Raw genomic sequence first — 22,902 nt, forward strand, 5'->3', positions numbered from 1 at the left:
TTTCAAGGAACAATAATTATTTACTTCCAACTTGTAAGTTACTCAATATTAACTTTGTTTATAGAACTCGTGTATAAAAGCCATATCACACTCACAATTGTGCTGTTGTACTGAATATTAGCATGGCTAAATCACAGCATTGTTGATATTTAGTACAACAGCACTGTTTTTTTGTGTTATATTGCATGTCATTGTTTAACATTTAACTTTTCAGAGTTTTTTCCATTACAAAAGTGTTCTATAGCAGCTTATTGCAACCAGACCTTTTGGCTCTTTAATGTAAATTGAAACCCATGAACCAAAATGGGTTCCTCTTGATCATATTCTTTTATGCATTTCAACCATTTAATCATTTAGCATGTAATTCAAGGGTTGGTTAACTGCTTTATCCAATTAAAATAAAAGGCAATTTTAGGGTTTAATTTTAGCAAAGCACATTGCAGAGCCCCCAGCTATTTCATCTATCTGTATTCTCCGAGCCGGCAGAGGTTTATCTCGCAGTCAGTGACTCACTGTTGGAAAATAGCCAGGGCACTACAGATCAATACACAACCAAGAGAAGAGACTGCTTCTGAAGTAATCTGGGTCTCGTGGCAGTGTCCCATATTGCTTTATGTCTGTATCTCCAACTCCACCTACCCCACCAGTTCAATATCATAACGTTATGCCACAATTGAGCTATTCTGAAGCAAACTCATTGCATTTTGTTGTACTCATTGTACTTATGAGAAACCTGCTTCCTAAGATTGTGTATGGTATTTTGTGGGGCACAAACCAATGATGACATTTTTTTCTCGTATTCACTATCACCAAATCAGCAGCATTTGTGACATAATGTTGATTACTTAAAAAAAAATACAGTATATATCTCCACTTGCCCTTTCTTTAAAAAATAGCACAAATCTGTGTTCCAGTGAGGCACTTACAATGGAAGTGAATGGTCCATAAACATTAAAATACTCACTGTGGCCTTGACCAGTGGGATGGGTTTGTAAGTATTTTGGCCTCACTTTATATTAGGAGTCTTTAACTACTATGTACTTGAATCAAAGTACATACAAAACAATGTATTTATTGTGTAACTACATGTTGTTTGGCAAAATGATCACAAGATTCACATTTGCTGCTACTGCGGTTGAGGTAAAGGTAGGATTAGGAATAGGGGTTGTGGTTATGATTTAGGGTTAGGGTTGAGTTCAGGGGTAAGGTTAACAGTGTAAATGCAGGTATGTTAAATGTAAGTACAATGCAACAACACAAATGTACATAATAAGTACATTATATCAAATGCTTAAGTACATAGTAGTTAAAGACACCTCATATAAAGTAGGTCCAGTTTGTTTTTTGTGGTAATCAACATTATGCCACAAATGTGGCCGATTGAGTTTAACTTCTATTGAACTTTGAATATTCCTTTAAGCTTCTAAAATATACATAATTATTCTACAGGATTCAGGAGTGCCTTATTTTGGTTAAGCAGCTAAGCACCAAATGCAAGTAAAATTTGGCTTTGGTAAATATTTAAAGCTGAAGTATGCATTTTTTGTGCCATTAGCTTCACCAAATGCTCAAAACTTGAAAAGAACCCATTTTCAAACAGATTCCAGAAAACCCGTCTTCCATTGGTTGAACAAACTGATAGTCCCACCCCACACTCACACCTTTGGTCGAACCAACGGTGTCAGGCTGGATAGGCCACTCAAACAAAGAGAGCTGTTTTGAAAGCACCAAAGAGCCAGAGTGTTTCACTTTTAGGTGAAATAAACCTACAAATGGTTTGCTTATAGTTTACTCTGCATATTATTCTGGGATAAGACAAAGAAACCTGTGTTTTTAGTCACTAATAGCTATACATGGAAAAAATGTATACTGTCATAAGGACAAAAATATATACGGTATATTTTAATGAAAATAATGCAAACTCCAATTTCATGGCCGGTAAGAAATTTTTATGACATTTCTCCATTCACACACCATTGCTAATTGTGACAAAAAGCTCATTTTGGACCCTACTTAAAAACTTGGTCTTGACTGCTGGTTTTCAAAGTGACACAATTCACTTTTGTTTGTTCACAGTTTTTATTAAAACTAAATAAAGCTTCAAGATTTCTTGAGCTCCAGCTTAAAATGGACAGGCACATTTCAGCATCTATACAATAAGTAGTACCGTTCACGATAATTCACGCTCTAAAAGGCAGTCTGATCGCTCATAGCTGTGCACTGTATCTGAAAGCATTTGTGCATTCAACAGTGATGCCAACTTGTCACTCATATGGGGCGCATCCACATTAATACGACAGCTGCTTTAACAGTCTCGAGGCGTGTGTACATTTGCATGACTGGCAGGTGCAGCGCGGTCATGGTCAATGATGCGTGCCCTCCTGCTGTGACGAGCATAATTACACCAGTACGCGTCCTGTACACCGCTAACATATTCTGCTCCAGACTGACCACAAAAATAATGGATGTTGCTGCGTGTACAGTTTCTATTTCATTTTAATGTGCTCTGTGTCACCTTCCTGGTGCTGAATTTCTTGGGGAGTTTCAAGACGCCTCTGTTCCATTGCGTCTGAAAACTAAATAAGGCCTGTGAATGGAATTTGGGATAATGATTGTGTATTATTATGTGTTCTGGGTGGCTTAAAGGTGTAGGTTACAAAATTCTGTCATAATTTGCTCACCCTCGTATTACTTTCTAAACAAGGAGATATTTAGTAGAATGTCCAAGCTGCTGATTTCTATAGATTGGAAGTGGATGGGTACCAGAGGCTGTCAAAATCCAGTAAGGACAAAAAGCACCATAATAGTGCCATTGTGTGAGGTTGTTATTTACTGAAAATCTTGCCTTGAAAATCTTATCACCATTCACTTTCATTGTATGGAAAAGAGCAACTGGAACATTCTGCATGAAATAACTAATTTTGCATTCAACGGAAGAAATAAAGTCATATGGGTTTGGAACGACATATAGCTGCTGGATCCCATCACACTGCCAATCATTTTTCAAAAGGTTTTCCTGTTTAACAAACAATATATTTATTCATGTTAAAACATTAAAATTCAACTTAATAAAGTATCATTTGCACCATTTATATCCTGTGTAACAATTTATCTTGAAAAAACAATAATAATAGAATAAAAGAAAAGACTTCAACATAAATATATACATAAAGAGACTACAAAGAAATACAACAATTCAGTGTCAATTCAGTTCAAACTAAAAGTGCCCAGTGGAACTCAATTAGAGTAGGGTTTCTATTCATGGGTAACACATGATCCGGACAGGCTGCTGGAATGTCTTTCATATATAAATAAACTATGAATGTCCTAAATAAATCTTTTAGCTTCAGTCCTTATACCCAGCATGATTCCTCTAAACCCACCCTATCCCAGTCAATCAAACACATACTGTACAACTCAATTCACATGGCAACAGGAATACAGTCAGTGAATCATATGAGGCAGTTTGAGATCATTTGAAGGCTCTGGTTAGTCACGTTTTCTGTGATCGAGGCGAGGCTGTGGTCACCGAGCTGTTTCTCGGTAACGGCGGAGGACTCCAATCTGGCTGATAGAAATGAATGTTGAATGTCCGAGCCCAGCTAGCGAAGACCCGCTTCTCTGTGATAAAGCGATGGTGGCTACCTCGCCGGCCACGCTCATGGGAGATGTACATGGCACATTCGTCCGGGCCCATCGGTTCGTAGTAATGATACGGGACAGAGGGGTGCTGAGACTCCCTGTAAAGAACGAGAGTGAAGATTAAAATGTGTTGAAATTACCATTTCATGAGAAAAGTCCCAGATTCCCAGATTAATTCTGAGCTAGATATTCATTTTCAAGGCAATGAACCTGATTTGGTTCAGAGAATAACTTGCTTTAAGGGGAATAAATAGATTTTATGTAATACATTACAAACTTGGCAGGGGGAGAGGTCATGCTTCAGCAGGGAATCACAATGAATCATAACATTTTTGTATCTTGGTTATTTTTCTTGTGGCTCTGGTAGACAGCAGGGGCTGCGATAACAAGGGGTGCAGTATAACACATGCATGGCACACACACACACACACGCACTGACGCACGGACGCACGCACACACACACACACAACCACACGCACGTACGCACACCCACACACGCACACGCACGCACGCACACACACACATACAAAAAGATCAGATCTTTCAATTAGGGGAACTTTTTCTTCTCCCCATTTGCTCCCCAATTTGGAATGCCCAATTCCCAATGCGCTCTAAGTCCTCTTGGTGGTATAGCGACTCGCCTCAATCCGGGTGGTGAAGGACGAATCTCAGTTGCCTAACCCTTTACTCGTTGAGCTTCCCAGGCCCAATTAGGGGAACTTTTGACAGCTTGAAAACTTGAAAAATAAAAATCCTTCAAATGAAGTTCCATCTATTTTAACCTCCTGAGACCCGAGCATGACTACTGTGTGCATTTTCCATTTGGATTTGTGATTTGTAACTAGTCGCACCTAATAACAAGCAAAACGAAAATTCTCATAAAAAGGGACAAAGTTCTGACATTTTAAATAATACCAAGCTATAGAAAGTCAAATTGTTTATTATGTTTCCAGGAGTGTTGGATATTCATGGTTTTTGGACATTAAATCATAAATTTGCACAATGAATTTTGATTCAAAGTAATGGACAGCCTCATCCAATCACTGCCAACTATGTTGTTTTTTTGTATTAACCATCTTTATAGATTCCATGCAGCAACTCACACAGACATAACAGAAAATGCTAAATCAAACCACATGAAATCATAACGTTTGCCCCCCCCCAAACATTACAACCCCCCAAGCCCCCCCCCAACATAAACAAGCACTCAAGTGGTCAAAAGCCAACTGACAAAGACACACAAACAGACAATAAAACAGAAAATATTTAGAGACATAAAAATAAATGGCCAGATAGCCACCCCACTTCCTGATGTATATATCCAGATTGCCCAGCCTTCTATATACCATCTCCTCAAACGCAGCCACCCTGCCCACTCACGAAATGAAGGTGCACCAGATGACCTCCATCCCCTGAGGATTACCCGCCTGCCAATCATCATGCCGGTCAGGACCCAGCTCTCCATATATCTATCACCCAAATTCAGGACTGCCCCATCACCCAAAACACACAGTCTGGGGCAAAACGAAAACCGAGTGTCAATCACGTAACACACGAAGCTCTGAACCCTCGACCAAAACTCTTCGATCTTCACACATCCCCAAAAAACCTAGGTGGTGTCTCCATCTTCTGAATGGCATCACCAGCAGATGGGTGTGCCCTTAAGACCAAGCCTAAACAATTTATACGGTGTCAAATGAAATCAATGTAAAATCTTAAATTGCATAAGGCAAATCCTAGCCCACACTCCCTCCTCCGATACCAAGTTTAAATCTTAATCTCATGAGAGAAGTTAAAGCTCCGTCCCCCAGACTCTGGATTAGCAAGGAGTAATACACTGATGCCTCATGACCTTTTCCAAAAGCAGTAATCACCATTCCCAGAGTGTCTGCCGCTTTAGGGGGGTGTATACTACTCCAAAAGATAGTACAGAGCAGGTGGCGCAGCTGTAAATATAAAAATTGAGATCTGGGAATTCCAAAATGTTGAATCAAATTTTCAAAGGATCTCAACACTCCACTCTCATATATGTCACCGAGCGTAATAACCTCCCTCACAATCCACTCTGACCAGCAGAAAGGGGACTTATTAATATGTAATTTGGGTTTCAGCCATATGCTCGAGGTAACATTTAAATAAATGTCAGAATTTAACACTCTGGACACTTTAGTCCATACTGAGTGCAAATGTGAGATAATGGGGTGTAATTAAACTTCTTGGATTAGTTTGATAGAAAGGCTTTGCAATGGCAAAATAGGGGCAAGAACTTCTTGTTCAAAACAAAACCAGTGAGGGGCTCTATCAGGTGGAAGCAACCAATGAGCCAAATGCCTAAGACCAAACGCATGATAATAAAACAAAATCTTGGGTAGGCCTAGCCCACCTTTGTCAGTCGGCCTATGTAACTTATTGTAATGTAACCTGGGATGCTTTCCATTCTAAATAAAAGACTTCGCTATGCTATCCAATTGCTTGAAATAAGAGAGGGGAACATCTACAGGGAGAGACTGTAGCAGGTAGTTGAATTTTGGAATACAATTCATTTTAATAACATTAACCTTTCCAATCATAGATAAATGTAATGAAGCCCACCTGCCCACATCGCTCGAAAATATTTTTATTGATTGATTGATTGATTGCTTTATTATTATCCCCTTAGGGAAATTATTGTTGCTTGTGTTTCAACATGCGTACATATAAGACCAACAATATACATGTAACAAATATGCAGATTTATATATAAAATAAATAAAAACAAATTCTAATCTTCACTGAGACCCGCTCAGTGAACACCCACACTACCTATCATTTAATAATTTTACTGCGTGTGGCAAGAAGGAATTTTTCCCCCTGTTTTTAAAAATTGCTGGCATCCTGAATCTTCTACCTGAGGGTAATATCTCAAATTTATCAAACAGAGGATGTCTATTGTCTGATAGAATTTGTCTTACTTTACTAAGGTATCTAGTTTTATAAATTTGTTCAAGACCTCTTAAAGGGATACCAATTAATTTACTCGCAGTAATCAAGACCTTTCTAAGTGAACTTTTTTGCTTCACTGTGACATTTCCAAACCAGCAGGTGATGCAAAATGTAAAAACACTTTCAATAAAAGAATCATAAAATACTCTTAGGATTGAAACATTTACATTAAATGTCAGCATCTTCCTAAGGAAGTATAGCCTTTGCTGTCCTTTTTTGTTCACAGCTTCAGTCCATTTATCCCACCTTAGTTTGTGATCAAAGACTATTACGTTATAACATAGTTGGCAGTGATTGGATGAGGCTGTCCATTACTTTGAATCAAAATTCATTGTGCAAATTTATGATTATTAAAGGGTCAAAATGACCTCTATCTCTCTAACTAACTAAATCAGACAAATTTGCTGGAAATAAAATGCCCAAATACTTAATGCCCTGTTTGGGCAATTGAAAGGTGCCCGGTTGAAAAGCCGTAACTGGGCAGTGCGCAGTCAGAGCTAAAGCTTCGTATTTAGACAAATTAACTCTGTATCCTGGGTAAAAGCTTTTCCGCCATCACCCCTGGAAAATTATCCTCCTTTCTTATCGTGGCTGCTAATGTTCCAGGGCAAAACAGAACAATAATGTGGAGAGAGGGCAACCCTGCCGGGTGCCCCTATTCAGTGTAAAATAATCTGAAATGAATGCATTTGTTTGTACTGCTGCTACAGGGTGTCTATAAAGAAACTTAATCCATCCAATAAAAGTATTTCCGAACCCACATATTTCCAAAATCTTAAAAAGACTTTATACCATATCAAAAGCCTTTTTGGCGTCTAGTGATCACTGCCAAATATGTTCAAATAAAATGATACATTATAAATTCTGAATCTATGTGCTGATTATAACTGTCCCATGTCTACCAAACATGTTTTGTGGTCCAAACATCATCTGCACCCTGAAACTGAAATTTTGGTCAGATTTTAGGAGTGAATGACTAAACCTCCAATGTGCTGTCTATCGGCACTGGTCTCAGAACAGTCTGACATCTTTTTTTTTAACCTAACTCCATAAACCCATTGATTCTCAGGGCCCTATTTTAAGCATGCAAGTGCAAAGTGCATCACAATGACTTAACTCATGAGTGCCATGTAAATGGGCATGGACATGAAGTATTGATCATTTTGTTGTTTGCGTCATTGGTGTGTGAATGGGTGAATGAGATGCAGCGCTTTGAATACCATTAAGGTTAAAAAGGTGCTATATAAGTACAGAACATTTACCATATTCACACCCAATTAAGATACTTAAAATCTTAAAATGACATTTCTGCCCTGGCAGAGATGTGCATTCTGCACTTCTCGTTTCCATCATAACTGAATAGAAACTCCATCTTTTTGTCCCTAATACTGACAGCAGTATTAGGGACAGTTTTTAAAAAATTACAAATTGTACACACATATGTAAAATAAATAGGATTTCTTTCATGTGACAAAGTGCAAAGGAGAATGTATTCAAGTTTAAAAGTCTTAATGGAGGAAAATAATGTCATATTTATCCTTTCAACACTTACAAATGAGGAAAAAGAGATTAAAGAGTCAATATAATATTTTCATGTTTCATTTAAAATTTCAGAATGATAGCATTTTCTATACAATGATGGATTTTCTTTCTATAAAATCATCCTAAGGGACAGAAAAAAAGTGCATGCTAAAATAGAAAAGGAACCAATTAAATTCTGACTTACCTACAGAAATCTGGAGGCACCATGCCATAAACATTGATTCTGTCGCAAAGCTCTAAGGCAATAGTCATTGTGAACCAGCCTGTGCTTAACCAGGAGTTAGAGATTCTCCTAAAAATAGAGACAAAAAGAGAGATTGTCTGCTGTTGCATGAAACGTAATAAAATGAATACTGATCCGTGAAACTATGGTTAACATTAAAGAGGATAATTCCGTTAGAAACTCCGCACACGCAATCCCAAGATTCCGTTCCATTTAGAATGCCGTCCAGCTGTCAGGATCATTTCTACAACTCAACGTTATCATCAACTGCTCATCAGTTCTGCCAACCTGCTGCCTGACCTAAAAGCCCTGGTGAATCTCCAACAAATAACACATTATTAGAGGAAAACAAACACCATTAGTGAACAACAGCCCTGGATGTGATTGATTAGAAGCCTCTGATTACTGATAAATTACCTCAGACAACAGAGCATGTCCTGTCACGCAAATGCCGCATCAATAAGCCCTTGTGCATGTGGTAGAATATACAATGGAATTGATCAACATCAAAACTATAACCTCAACACAGATGAATCATTATATATAGTACCCTGGTCACTTATCAGCTTGGCATTTAGAGTTGTTAATATGTTGTACACAACAGCTAGATCTGATTGGCTGAAAATGGTTAGAACCCATTGTAATGTTTAATGTGTTTGTTCATGTGTTTCATATCATGTGGTCTCCTGGTCATGTGATTTCATGTTTCCCTCCATGTTCATGTGTCTTGTTTTCATTGGTTTATTGTCTTGCTACCTTGTTATCAGTTCTGTCTTGTCATTGGTTATCATTGTCATGTTTCTCCCTTGTCCACGTATTTATGCCTCATGTTTGCCATTGTCCATGGTCAGGTATTGTTAATGTAACATTGTTTGTGAGTGTAACTTTGTTGGATGGTTCAAGTCAAGTTTAATCAGTCAAGTCAAGACAAGTTAAAGTCAAGTTCATGTTTTTGTATTTTCTTCATGTAGGGAGTTACGGCTTTGAAATTTCACGTTTGAAAATAAAACTGCACTTGGGTTCATCACACGTCATCGTCTTTGTCATTGCCAGCGACAGCGTTATAACCATGCTATTGTTTATGATAACAGCACGTTTCTTACCTGTCAACATTTGGGTAACAAAATCCGAGAGACCTCTGAGGGGTCCTCAGTCTGAACCTAAGTCTTCACCTCCCATCTACCAGTGATGCTTGATTCAACTTCCTGCGTCTACTACCCGCACAGATATCAAGAGTGCAACTGGGTTGTAAGATGCCAGGTTGAGGTCACAAATGGGTTGAAATTTGTATGATGTGTCGATTGTGTGAGTAGGATGCGATCATGCATACATGATCTGGGAACTGGACAACCTTGGAATAATATATTGATGTGATTATTCATATAACGAGGTTTGGGCCATACAAATTATGGGAGTTTCCTGGGAGAAATAACAAAACGGGAGGGGGACGGGAAATCGGTGTGAAATACGGGAGACTCCTGGGAAAAACTGTTGACAGATGTGGCATGTTTTACATTCGTAAATGGCAAAATGTACCATTCTGACTTCCAGACCACTGATAGTAAAGCAACTGCAATGTTACTTTTAAGGGAACTACTTTTTGGCAGATGAAGACTATATTTGAAATATAGTTTCTCTAACATAAAAAGTTGTATATAGAATATAATTTTTTATAAAAGCAGCAGAACAGGTGACAATAGTTTGTATGCTGTCGTTATTCAGGACACTTCAGGACACACTTTTTTTCACCAGGCCCGATGCAAAGCAACAAATGATAAAACATATCTCTTCCATGTAAACCCAACACAGTCGTAATAACAGTAAGAGATGGTGAAATCACAAGAAGAGATCGTGAGAGGTGACTAGTAATGACTTTTTCACTCTTATGAAAAATGTATGACTTTTACTCAAAGAGAAAAATAAACGAGCCAACGTAGGATTTGATCACGATTTTATAAGTTCAACCCCCAAACCTAAACCTGACCATGATTTTAATAGGAAATTAGTTTTGTGTACCACAGAATAAAGAAAACATCAGGGTTTGAAACAAGACGAGAGAAGCATATTACAGGTTATTGACATACATCAGTCATTTGTATTGCATAAATAAAAATGGAATGAGTAAACACATTTTCTCACAGACTTTTCCTTGCTTAAAATAAAGCACTGGATAGGAGGCTAGCTAAAACTTAATGCATGTATTGTATCGATTTCAAATTCTATTTGTTGATTGGTTGGTGTCTATTGAAATAAAAGTTGTACATTTTTGTTCAAGCATAATCGAAGGACATCTTATGATTTTGCCATCTCGTGCGAATTACTACAATTTGTCATGAGACTGTTTTGTTTGAGTATAAATTTTTGTTCTAACTGGCTACAAACATGACAAGCAACAGGTCATTTTGGTCATTTGGTTTCTACTTTGGTGCCGTTTTAGGTAGCCCCATTCACAGAGAAATCTCTGGTCAAAAATCCCGCCCCTCATAACTTTACTGTATATTAAACATCAATTATGCTCTGTTGCTGTGCCACATCACAAAACAATGTCAGTTTCAGTGTGGATATACAAATTCTTTCCTGCTGGAAACTTGATGCGTCACACCTGGTTAGTAGACTGTGTAATAAACTCCCTCTTGTGTTTGATAGCTTAATTCTTCATTTGTGTCAAAAAGGGGAAAATGAGTACAGTTTAAGGTCAAAAGCAAAGAGATGCAAGACTTATTTATGCATTATTAGAGGTGGATGAAAAAAAGTATTATTTCAAAGTGTAGCAATATTTCACCTAACGACAATATTTCAGTAGTTCACAAGTTAATGTAAACCTGCAGTGAGGATAGCATAAACATATGTGGTTTGCTGTGCCTGGCGGTGGGCTCGAGGCTCGAGACTTGACCTGAGCTCGAATGCCCCCCCGGACTGGATTAGTATTGATGGAATAGATAGGGGGAGATGGGGAGGTGGTGGGATGCTGGAAACTCTTAATGCTACGTAGAGGTAAGCAGCTGTTTTTATACTCTTATAGTGAGATTGGTCAGATTAAATGAACTTGCTCCTCCTGAACTTTGTTAATAAAACACCATATGGATATTCTATCGGCAAGAATCCATATTTTTTTGTTATATTTTTCCTATTATTGTTTTTGTAAAAAAAATAAGAGATTGACCACCACTCAGAGCAAGTGCGTGAGAAGACTAAACATACTGTTGCATTTTGTCAATGAACACTCAATTATTTCCATTTGGCCAAAGGGTAAACAAAATCAACAGCAAGGGTTTTCATGGAAGCTGACTTTTCTATGCTCTATAGTACTTCTTTGGCTCTACGATGACATGGCTCTTTTAATTAAATGAATTACATGACATGCCAATTAATTAATCAAATTAATCGCAATTAATCATAAATAATCAATATTTGCAGAAAAAGTAATAAATATATAACTCATTTAATGCATAATAATAAAAAAAAATTATCAGTATAATATATATAATAAATATATATACTGATTGTATTTTTAAGGGTTTTACATATGGGTAAGGGGGAATGATTAATTGCGTAAACATTTTAATGCAATATTTTTTTATATAACTAATCACACTAAATGAATGCATTTAATCAACAATGTTGCAATACACTAAACATACAGAATCACAATGTTAGTCTATCCGGACCCAGATATTGATAATATCATATCACCAGGTCCCTGCTGATTCCCTTCCCTATATATTAAGGCAGAAGGAACAATCACTTATAATGAATGATCATCTGTAATGCACATGAAAAGTTTCTGGATATTTCAGTTTGAGACTTTTTGCGTTGTTATAAACAGTACAAGAATATGACTGTCAGTTCAAGGTCAGTTCATTAAGCTTATAGTCTCAGAAACCATCGAAGGATAAAGATGTACCCAAAGGCAAAAACAAATTGCCTCAGCTGAGGCTTAGATGATTTCCTGGGTTTGTTCTTCACTGTTAACTATTGAGTCGTGTCATATAGACATCTTTTTTATAAATCCTAACGCTTTCTCACTTAACACAAAACTTGTGTTAGCTTCTTTCAAAATATTTCACAAGAACAAAAGATTCATGGAACGCACAAAATGATACGCCACTGGGAGTCTGAGCCTCTTATTTGATGATGATCATGCATGACGATGTTTAATGTATGCACAGCTCTTACACAAGTGTGTGTGTGTGTGTGTGTGTGTGTGTGTGTGTGTGTGTGTGTGTGTGTGTGTGTGAGCGTGTATTTATCACTTTGTGGGGACCAAATGTCCCCATAAGGATAGTAAAACCCGAAATTTATGACCTTGTGGGGACATTTTGTCGGTCCCCATGAGGAAAACAGCTTATAAATCATACTAAATTATGTTTTTTGAAAATGTAAAAATGCAGAAAGTTTTCTGTGAGGGTTAGGTTTAGGGGTAGGGTTAGGTTTAGGGGATAGAATATAAAGTTTGTACAGTATAAAAACCATTATGTCTATGGAAAGTCCCCATAAAACATGGAAACACTACATGTGTGTGTGTGTGAGTGTGTGTGTGTGTGTTACAGTATATCTGTGAGACTGCTCCGAAATTCATTGCAGCATAGTGGATGGCCACAACATCTGAATTCAATTATCCAGAGAATTCAAGTGTGAGGTTTGATTTTAACCATTAAAGTTATTACATTGAACTTATATGCATTAACCAACTTCATATTCAGCATTTGCTACAAACCAGCAAATGCTGTTCAGATATCATGGGAACATATTGCGTACATTTACTTTCAAAAATCCTTTGAACACTCTTTGACAGACCCGTTTTTTCAAAGCAGTGTTGTTTATATGTGAATGGGTGCATAAAACTGCTTTGAGTTGAAGGATAGAAAAACAGAAGAGAAACAAAACAGAGCTGCTAAGTCATAGAAAAACACTGAAGAACATTGGGCCATGTTTGTGCCTCAGGGCTGTCTATCACACACATGCTGGCCAGAGATCAAAGGCACTGCAACCTGACTGCTAAGTGTTCCCAAACTTGCATGACTATTTACATGACCTACAATGCATGATTTACAACACACTCAGCATGAATTTCTAGAAAGTGTCTAGGGGTCTTTTTCCTTAAAAATGTCCTGAACCACAAAATGTATGTCTTCAAATATTTGTTGACAATGGCTAAAAGAGACTTTCTACACAGTAGAGAACACTTAAATATAAAGAATAAAATGTCTGTTCCCACTAGAATTGAGAATCACAAGGAATTAGATTCCATTCTGAATCAACATTTAACAACAATGGAAGCACACCAGGTAACGCTGGCTATTATAAAATGGCTTATTAAACCAAAAATATGTGTAGAAGTACCTAATTACCATTAGCGATTTTTATCGTTAATGCCCACCCGCCGTAAACAGGTTAACTTTTGAGGCTGCTGCCATCCAACTATGAATTCAGCCCCAGTAGTTCGAAAGTTCTTCTGCTGAATCGAGACATGTGTCTCTGCAGAACAACAATGCACGTTTCCCAATCAATGGCCGTTTTCAAACCAGGATGGGAGTTTTCAACTGCTTTACAGGATTTCCTACAACATTGAGATTCCCTACTTTCATTGGATAGTTGAGACGTGCCCATCCCGGTTTGAAATTCTTCACAGATTGGGAAATGCCCACTATACTTCCTGAAATCGATCTGCGCTTACCGAAATTGGAACCACTGCCCCCAGTGGCCGAAGCTGGAAGCGAATGACTGGAAGCTTGAGGAAGCTTGCCATGAAAATTTGTTGTGATCTAATAAACTTTCCTAAGCTATGGCTTAGCCGCAGTAGCATGCGTGAAATTGCATCCCAAATTGCAAAGGGGATTAATTGGGTGTGAATGCAGACGTTTCAGAACCACCAACATAAACGCAAGTTATGAAATTTATTCGTTCGTAACCCTAATTCCCTTATGATCTTGCAAAAGTTTGCCCTAAAAATGAGAAAGACTTGTTTCTTATTAATTCACTTTTCATTTGTAAGCAATGGTGGTGTCTTTTGTCAAAAGTTTCGCAGAGCAACTTTTGATAGACCAACTCTTTGAAGATGTATAACATTGATCAAACCAATTACAAAAAAAAAAACAGCAGCCACCCTTTGCCAGTCTAACTCTGACATTTTAGAGAGATAGTTTTTGTTGATATGATTCTCACAGCAATCTCTTGTCTTTTATTTGTCACTTTGGAGAATAACACCAAAGAAACAGATAGAAGATGAAAGACACACTTTGACTATTGCAATAAAACTGCTGTGGTAATAAGGGACCAGAACTACAAAACACTCGCTTGTACGATTCTGAGGGAATTCATCAGTGCTAGTATTTTTATTTCTTACTAATGAGCCTCGAAAGAGTTTAGAAGAGATATGTAATCTGTAAAAACCTCTGTAAAAATGTGTTTTTATTTTTTGTTTGTTTTTTGCAATGACACACAAACAGACATGCTCCATTCACTAATGAGAGATGCAGAATGACACATATCATACAGTAAGGAGATTAGTGGTTGCCATATACATTGCTGGATTGGGATAAAATAAACAAAGTTTAAAGTGGATATGCAGATTTACAGCACATAATCCATTAATGTGTTCTTTATCAGTAACCAGCTGAAGAAAAAAAAACAGTTTAAGGTAGTCAGCGTTAGCAGTTCTCCCAGCCTGGCCAAGCTTGTAAGGCTGGTCTGTTTGTTTTGTTGTTATTTGGGGTATTGAGCACCGATCAACTGGTCAGTATGGAAGATCAGCTCGCCGACCAGCTAAAGTAAGACCAGTAAACTAAAAAGCCAAAAGCTGGTTTTAGTTGTTTTCAAGGTGTGGCAGGGTGGAGGGCGGGGCCGGGTCGTGATACTACACACCCAGTCCCGTATTAGGCTAACACTGGTGCCGAAGCCCTGCAAGGAGGAGGGATGCCCGTCGTGGAGTCCTCGACACTGCCGTCCACCCAGGGGAGCGCCGCTGCCATCCACCGGGGGAGGGAGTAGACGACCACCCGGACACGGTGAACGGCCTACGTCTGTGAGGCGAGTGGGGACTGGACTCCCCGACTGCCTGGAGCGATGGAGCCGCTGCCAGGGGCGGAGGAGAGCCCTGCCATCTCCCAGAAACGCGGAGGGGTCGATGGAAGACCGCCGTCCACGAGGGGAGGATTCAAGTGTCTCCCCGACCACCTGGAGCGGTAGGGACGCTGCCAGGGGCGGAGGAGAGTCCCCACGAGTCGCCGAGAACGTGGAGGGGAGTTCTTTCCGCCGGGGGTCATGAGTCTGACTCTGGTCTGCCCGGGGAGAAGTAGCTGTCGTCCACCTGAGAGGGTGGAGTAGGGATCGAGGACCATGCGACGGTGTATCGGAGAACCGGCGAGTAGGTTGTTTTTTTTTTTCATCTCTCTCTCTCACTGCTGCTCTGTGTTGGCCTTTTCCCTCTCTTTTAAATTTTACAGTGTTTTTTTGGGCGGGTACTACACTGTTAGACGGGGATGACCTACCGGCAGATGGGGCTTAGGGCACGCCCTCCCCCAAGGAAAGAGGGGGGGCCTCCACAGCCTGAGAGAACGAGGGAGGAATTTGGCAGGGTGGAGGGCGGGGCCGGGTCGTGATCCTACACACCGGTCCCATATTAGGCTAATCAAGCCTCCCGAGAGGGATAGAGGTCGACTGCAGAGAATCGTGCGGGAGAGAGATATAGTTTATGGACATGTCCGTCATGTGTGTTTGTGTCCTTGTTTTAAGTTTCTCATTAAAATATTATTTATATCGTCAAGCCGGTTCTATCCTCCTCCTTTCCATTGATCCCTTTACACAAGGTTTTCAAGTAAAAGGGCACATCATACACGGCATCTGTCCATGTTGGAATCTACCTAATTTGACTAGCTTCTACCGAGTAACAAATACATTTGCATTAAAATACTGTAGAGTTTGATTGGACAGCCTTTGACATCAACAACAGAAGATATGGGAAGCTTTTTCGCCTCACTTTTAATAGCCGATTAGACCATTTATTTTGCTAATATATCCATTTATTTTGGATGATGAAGTTAATTGGTTAGTTTGATTTTATCATTTGAATTTAGCACTGAAATCCCCTGCTGTCTGCGGCCATTCAGAACAGATCTGCGACCCATTTTTGGGTGGTATTTTTATTTTGGGTTCTATCTGTATATTTACAGTATAGAGAACATCATTACAAAGAAATGACTACATTCTCTCCATATGTAACCTCATTTTCCCTTTGATTAAATGGAGATCCAGGCTTAAAGTTAAAATCTCGAATCTTTCACAAACTGATTTCCCTTGTGATTCTAGAGTTGAATGGGAAAAAGGGGTTGGTCCATTCTGAGATCAGTAATACTAGAATAAGAATGGCCTCTATAGACTCCATTCTAGGACACCTATAAGCTTTTCCATAAAACACCTCTTTTAAATAAAACTAGGTCATAACAAATTAGAGCATGCCACAAACACATTATTGGCAATAGATGAAAACGTCTGGTATCTCAATCACTTAAATGCATGCTCTCAGTTAATCGTGTTCTGCAGATCCATTTAAATCCAGAAATAGGTTTGAACATTTTTCCACTTATCTTAATACAAGGTATTATTAAAGCAGTAAATTATCACACATTTCTGGAATTCATTATAACAGATACTAAAATAGGCCACACATTAAATAATACACTTCCAAATTGTGTTGTAAAATATAGACATGGAGCAATAATCAGTTTGACACATATTTTTAACGGATATTTACACATTTCCACTTAATCAGTTATCTGTTTTTAAGATTGTGTTTTACCGATAAGTTATTGATAAGTTAAAAGAAAAAATATTTTAAACTAAAATATGCTTATCTGTTATCAGACACTTAAACATAAAAAAATCAATAGCTCTATTGGTCCTATATTTGTCTATCTCTATTAAAAATGTGCATAAAGTGCTCTTTTGATCAGCTCATCAATCTGTAACTGATATGCATACCCAACTTTTAGTCGGTTTGACCCATATTTTTACTAATATTTACACTTCACTTAATTGGTTATTGGTTCTACCAATAGTTAGACATAGCTCACAACAAAACTAAACTTACATAATGGAAAATTATTTTTATTTTTGCATCTAAATGCAAAAATAAAACAATACTTAAAAATCGAATATGGATATCGGTTATCGCATATCAGTTATCGCGTATCTGTTAACGTAAAATAATCTATAAAGCTCATTACCTGTCTTTGCCCGTCTCTCTTTTGAACAACTCATCAAACTGTAGCATTTTCTGCCAGGATATGATGTAGACCTTCAATTTGGGCAGCACTTGGTTCATAAGCCTCAGGTTGTTATAAACCAGACCCTTCCCGTCCCGCCGCATGTAACTGCTGGGTCCCCAGAAGATGAAGACCGTGTCCTGACTGGAGTTAAGGAGTTCGTGGCGGCTGCGCAGTACTCTTTGCATGCTGGAATGAGCGATGACCCTCAGACTTGTGCGGTGACCCACATCCGAGCCGTAGCCACGGGCTGTTGGTGCATCATTCATCCGGATGACGCACTCTGCCTGATCTATTTCTTTTCCGTGACCCCCACCTGTCAGATGACCAGAGCTAGTGACCAGCGCGCAGCTACTGCAGTGCATCTTCAGAGGCTACGGGGAACAGATTGGAAAGATTAGCACATGCCTATGACCTGTGTAAAAGCACAGTCAATATTTTAGATTTTAATAGTGGTAATGTCAAGTTAAGCCATTTTTATTTGTATAGCGCTTTTCACGACACACATCCTTTCAAAGCAGCTTAACAGAAAATGATGCTGTAACAGAAATCTTGTTTGTCAGTAATTACAGTGGTTTTTATTTCAGAGGTCATTGCCTCCTGAACTTGAATAGCTGGTAGTCTTTACAATCCATCCAGCATCTCCAACACACCTCCACATTCATACCAAACAGTATCCCCCTGCATGTCTCTCCATTCTCTACGGCTTTCCATTAATTATTCCAACCCGACATTAAAGACCCATTGGTATTCTTACAGTGATAAGGCCAGACCCACCAACCCCCTCCTTGGAGGATAAAGTGTTTCGGGAATAAAGGCCCATCACCGCTTTTAATGGAAGTATTGAATTTAAGGTAAAATTTCCTCTTCCCCATCTTCTGTCATTCTCTTTCAATCAATAATATGCAAAGAGCACAGTCAAAGTTGCATAATTTGTCCTGGATGAAGGCATCTGCTGTGAGAGAAATAATAACTGCATGGGAGACTCTTTCCATTCAGATGTGTCGTGTATTTGTGTGGGTTACATGAGGACAATAACAATTGCTAAGATCAGTCATCGTCCAACATATCTTAGCTGTGGGTGATGAAAACTGCACTGGGACCTGCTTGAATTAACACCCACGGGCTCAAGAAGTGCTTACCAACCAGCCTGGAAATCAGCAATATCTGTGAGAAGTGGAGGAGGCACATTGTTCTGCCCCCAGTGGAATCTAGACCATCAGTGGTGGAGCTTGTAATCCACCAAGCGAATAACATATTGAAGAATGTTGGTATGAATGTGAAGTATTATGTGATATATAATGTAACCCGTTGTCTGTATTCATGTTTGTTCCTAGGACCCCTCGAAAATGAGATGATACATCTCAAGGGGCTATCCTTCAAATAAATTTCAATTGTGCTAAAAAAAACGAGAGAGACTGGGACTCTGTCAATGAGCTTGAGGAAATATCACATAGAAAAGGCACCATAAGTGGCAGCCATCTGAGAAGCAGATGACAAGAGTAATCTTTTAAAATAACATACTGTATGAACCCTACCCTTGCATTACTACTTGTGAATTGAATAATTTGGTTTCCTTCTGCGAAAGGTGTAATAACATGACTTTAATTATTTAAGTGCTACACTGGGAAGTTTTAAAATTAAATATAAAATTAATTAAAAACCCAAGTGCTAAATTTAGCATTAGTTCTTTACTTGAAGCCATTAATATAGATCATGTTTACAAACTGTGAAATAACAAGATGTCAAATAGAATTAGAGTTGCAATCAACAAAAGCATCTCTTTCTTTTTAGTGGAAATGAAGTCAAACCTTCAATTTAAATTAATCATGCCTTCAAATTCAACCATTGTTTTCTATGAATGTATGCACATACATTGATGAGGGACATATATTTTTGTCTATAGCCTAGGTTAGAAGATACATTGTGTTTAGGCAATTTTTTTAAGCAACAAGTATGTTACAAAAAATAGTGCTGAATGCAACAGCATCGTTTCACCACTGTAATCCAGACACTTGAATCGTCTCTTAAAAATCGAATGTTCACTCGACTACACTGCACGTCTGTATATATGTCCAATTTTAATGCTCATCTCCATCATATGACCATCATGCCATGATCAGTTCAGTTTATCTCCTGATTTCCATGGGCCGTCATAGCGAAATGTTAATTGTGCCAAGCAAATAGCCTTGAGTGTTGTGAATAAAGCTTGATCCAAAATAAGTTCATATACAAAATAAGCCTAATTTACATAAAAATAGGAGGTGTTTGTGTTTAAAAGAACGACAATGAAATGAATTTAGGGAATTTACCCCCTAATATTGTCAACCCCAGACTTCTGTTTGGCAAGTTTCATTTGCACAGATGGTCTCGTGACAAGTCTAAATAATAGTATGAGATTGTAAAATCGTGAGAAATCAAATCGAAATTGGCTCATAGAAAAACGTACAACTTCTACTCCCAGAGAAAAATAAACGAACCAACAAACAATGTTATTAGGATTTTTCCTTCTGGGTTTTTGAGAATCCTAACAACTGACCCCTTACCCAAAACCTAAACCTAATAAAGTGTTGGATAGGAAGGGTAGCTAAAATGTGATGCCTGTATTGCATCGATACAAACTTCTGTTTGTTGATTGGTTGTTGTCTATGGGAATAAAAGTCGTATGTTATCTTATGACTTAGCCATCTTTAACGGCTTATTATGAGTTGTCATTAGACTATGTTGGAATTTGTACCCTAATGTTGTCTACCCCAGACATTTGTTTGGCAAAGTTTCATTTGCTCAGACAGGTTTTTGTCTCCATATTCCATTGTGCTTAGTGAAAAATGAAACTCATAAAAGGGAATAAAGTCTGAAGACAAAAATACACAGAGAGGCAACAATTAGTCTCACTGCAGTGTACATACTGCAGGCAATCTGACGTGAAAGAAAAAAAAGATATACATTTCAATGCGTGCAGAGAGAGGAACTAAAATTGCATTTGCATTGTGGGAGGAAGTGGCTCCGGGGCATCGTCGATTAAGGGCCTTGTCGAGATCACAGACTCCCTGCAAATCACTTTGCTGACCGGAGCAGCCCACGGTGCACATGATATACCGAGCTAACGAAGGAGACGCGACAGGACATACCAGCCATAAAGAAACAAGTGGCAATTAGCCAAATCCCATCGGCCACCCATCATGCCCCTGCTGCTCCAAGCGGCATGTTTCTGCAAGCTCTTAATTAGACAAAAGGCTTTTATTTTTGCCAAACAGTCTACTAAGTGTATCCCAATTATTTGGAGCCTACAACAACAGCGTATAACCTCAGGGCCTTGATTACCAGCTATCTGCAGGGGCTGTGAGTTCTTCAGAGGGCAGAGGAAGGGAAAGAGAGGACAGTGTTATTAGGGTTATGTTGGTGCTGTGTTTTAAAAAGATGAGGGGAGATGTCTCGTTTCTGCAGTGTCTAGAGATGTTCTATTCTGTTTGCCACCTTCTGTGATGTTTATATAGGCGGAAACCTACTCAAATCATCATTGCACAGACCCATAGGGGAACAGCACAGCTGATTAATCTCTATATGAGGAGCCACCTCCAGTACAGTGCACTTGTTCCACGCTGTTCTTGCTATGATACTTGACAGTGTTGCTTTAGTCTCAGAAGAACTGAATATTACTATTAACTACTGAATGCTATATTGTCAGAGGGCATGATGCCTTCACTGGCTTGTTTTCTCCCTTGCAGGTATTAGCAGGCCCACACAGTATCTGCCCCCACAGAACTTTGACCGACCTGGATGATGTCCTATGGAAAAAGCACCTTTTAAATCTTGATCTTATAGAGCCAACGAAGACCTCTACACATTAAGCTGCAGTTGGATTTAGAATGCCTGCAGTCCCTCCACTGGTACAATACTATTTTTTTTACACCATGTAGAGTGGAAAACTACAATTATAATATCACCTATCAAAGTTTACTAAAAAAGGCCCCCCAAAAAAGATAGTATAACATAATTAAAATAATAAAAATATTATTTAATATTATAATTCAGACAATTCAAAAACATTTAATCAAAAACATATATTGTAGCAATAGACAATTCAAGCATTTAGACAATCCAAAAAGTGGATTCAAAAGTCAAATATTTTGGGGGGGGGTTTTATTTACCCAGTTATTGGCCTATTTTCCTCTACGGTTGTGATGCGTCTCACTAGATTTCAGTCAAAAGCGCTGTTTTTTTTCATATGCTGTGTCAAATTAAATAAAATTTTCGTATGCTGTGTCCTATCTGTCACTCACTCGGCGTTGTGTCGATGAGTTGACACTAGGGGTCGCTACTGCGGAGCCCAGACATCTCTGATCTTGAGAAAAGGCCAATGGAAATTGGGATGTGGAATTTGCATGCCACTCCCCCGGACATACGGGTATAAAAGTAGTGATGCAGCAAACACACCAGATATCTTCTTGTGAGAAAGTTCAGAGATTAATTTCTTCTGCCTCCATTCATCTCTCTATGCTGTTGGATCTACTGCACATTCCAGCGGTCCTCCCCCTCGCACAACACGGTTGTGCTGAGCAAAAACCCCATGGCGCTGCTGCAGCAGAAAACTACGGAGTGAACAACTTTGTTTATATATATATATATATATTTATACCTACATATACATATATATATCTATATATATAAAAACACATAAAAGACTTTAATTTCCTCTAAAAGAGTGGCGCAAACAAAAAACGTATTTTTCAAGATGCCTTTTTCGTTTGTATATGTTTCCTGGTTGCGATCTTTACCTCTCCGCTTCCCACGGCCACTATTGCTGCCTCTCGTGTTGGGCACGGCCCACATAGGGACAGCACTTGTAGATGGACCATGCTCGTACTGCGAGGGCATGATTCTGGAAAACGTTACGGTCCAAAAGCCACTCCAGCGGCTCCCTGACTCGGTCCTTCTACCTACGGGTATGCACTGGGGGCTATTTGGGGATTTTAATGGGAGCTTCTCCGCCGGGAAACCACCCACGGGTCTCCCATTCCCCAGCACGCTCGTTTGAATCAGCGCATTCGCGATGTAACCGCCGGCTCGTCTCAGGGCGAGGTTGGATGAGCTTTTGATTACAGCATCGGAGAGTGGGTTGGTTCAGTCTGTCGCCATGCTTGCCCGGGCGGCTGCGAGCGTCGGGATGGAGTGGAATCCTCCGCTCCCCCCTGAACCCTCGTGGCCCGGAAATCAGTCCCGGGGCTCCGAGCACCGCTTCCGGTCCTG

General features: G+C 39.1%; 1 protein-coding gene across 3 annotated transcripts in view; it reads right to left on the reverse strand.

Moving 5' to 3' along the window:
• Window positions 1-3,088: 3,088 nt before the first annotated feature.
• Window positions 3,089-22,902, reverse strand: part of LOC127649316 (alpha-N-acetylgalactosaminide alpha-2,6-sialyltransferase 5-like) — a 46,254-nt gene continuing 26,440 nt past the window's right edge. For all 3 annotated transcript variants that reach the window (XM_052134369.1, XM_052134370.1, XM_052134371.1), the window contains 3 exons: window positions 17,614-18,026; window positions 8,351-8,458; window positions 3,089-3,740 (listed from right to left, as the gene is read on the reverse strand). In XM_052134369.1, coding sequence (XP_051990329.1) covers window positions 3,494-3,740; window positions 8,351-8,458; window positions 17,614-18,026 — 768 coding nt within the window. In that variant the 3' untranslated portion in view covers window positions 3,089-3,493. The remainder of the gene's footprint in view (window positions 3,741-8,350; window positions 8,459-17,613; window positions 18,027-22,902) is intronic.

This window comes from Xyrauchen texanus, chromosome 9 (genome assembly GCF_025860055.1).
Source record: "Xyrauchen texanus isolate HMW12.3.18 chromosome 9, RBS_HiC_50CHRs, whole genome shotgun sequence".
NCBI classification, from domain to species: Eukaryota; Metazoa; Chordata; class Actinopteri; order Cypriniformes; family Catostomidae; genus Xyrauchen; species Xyrauchen texanus.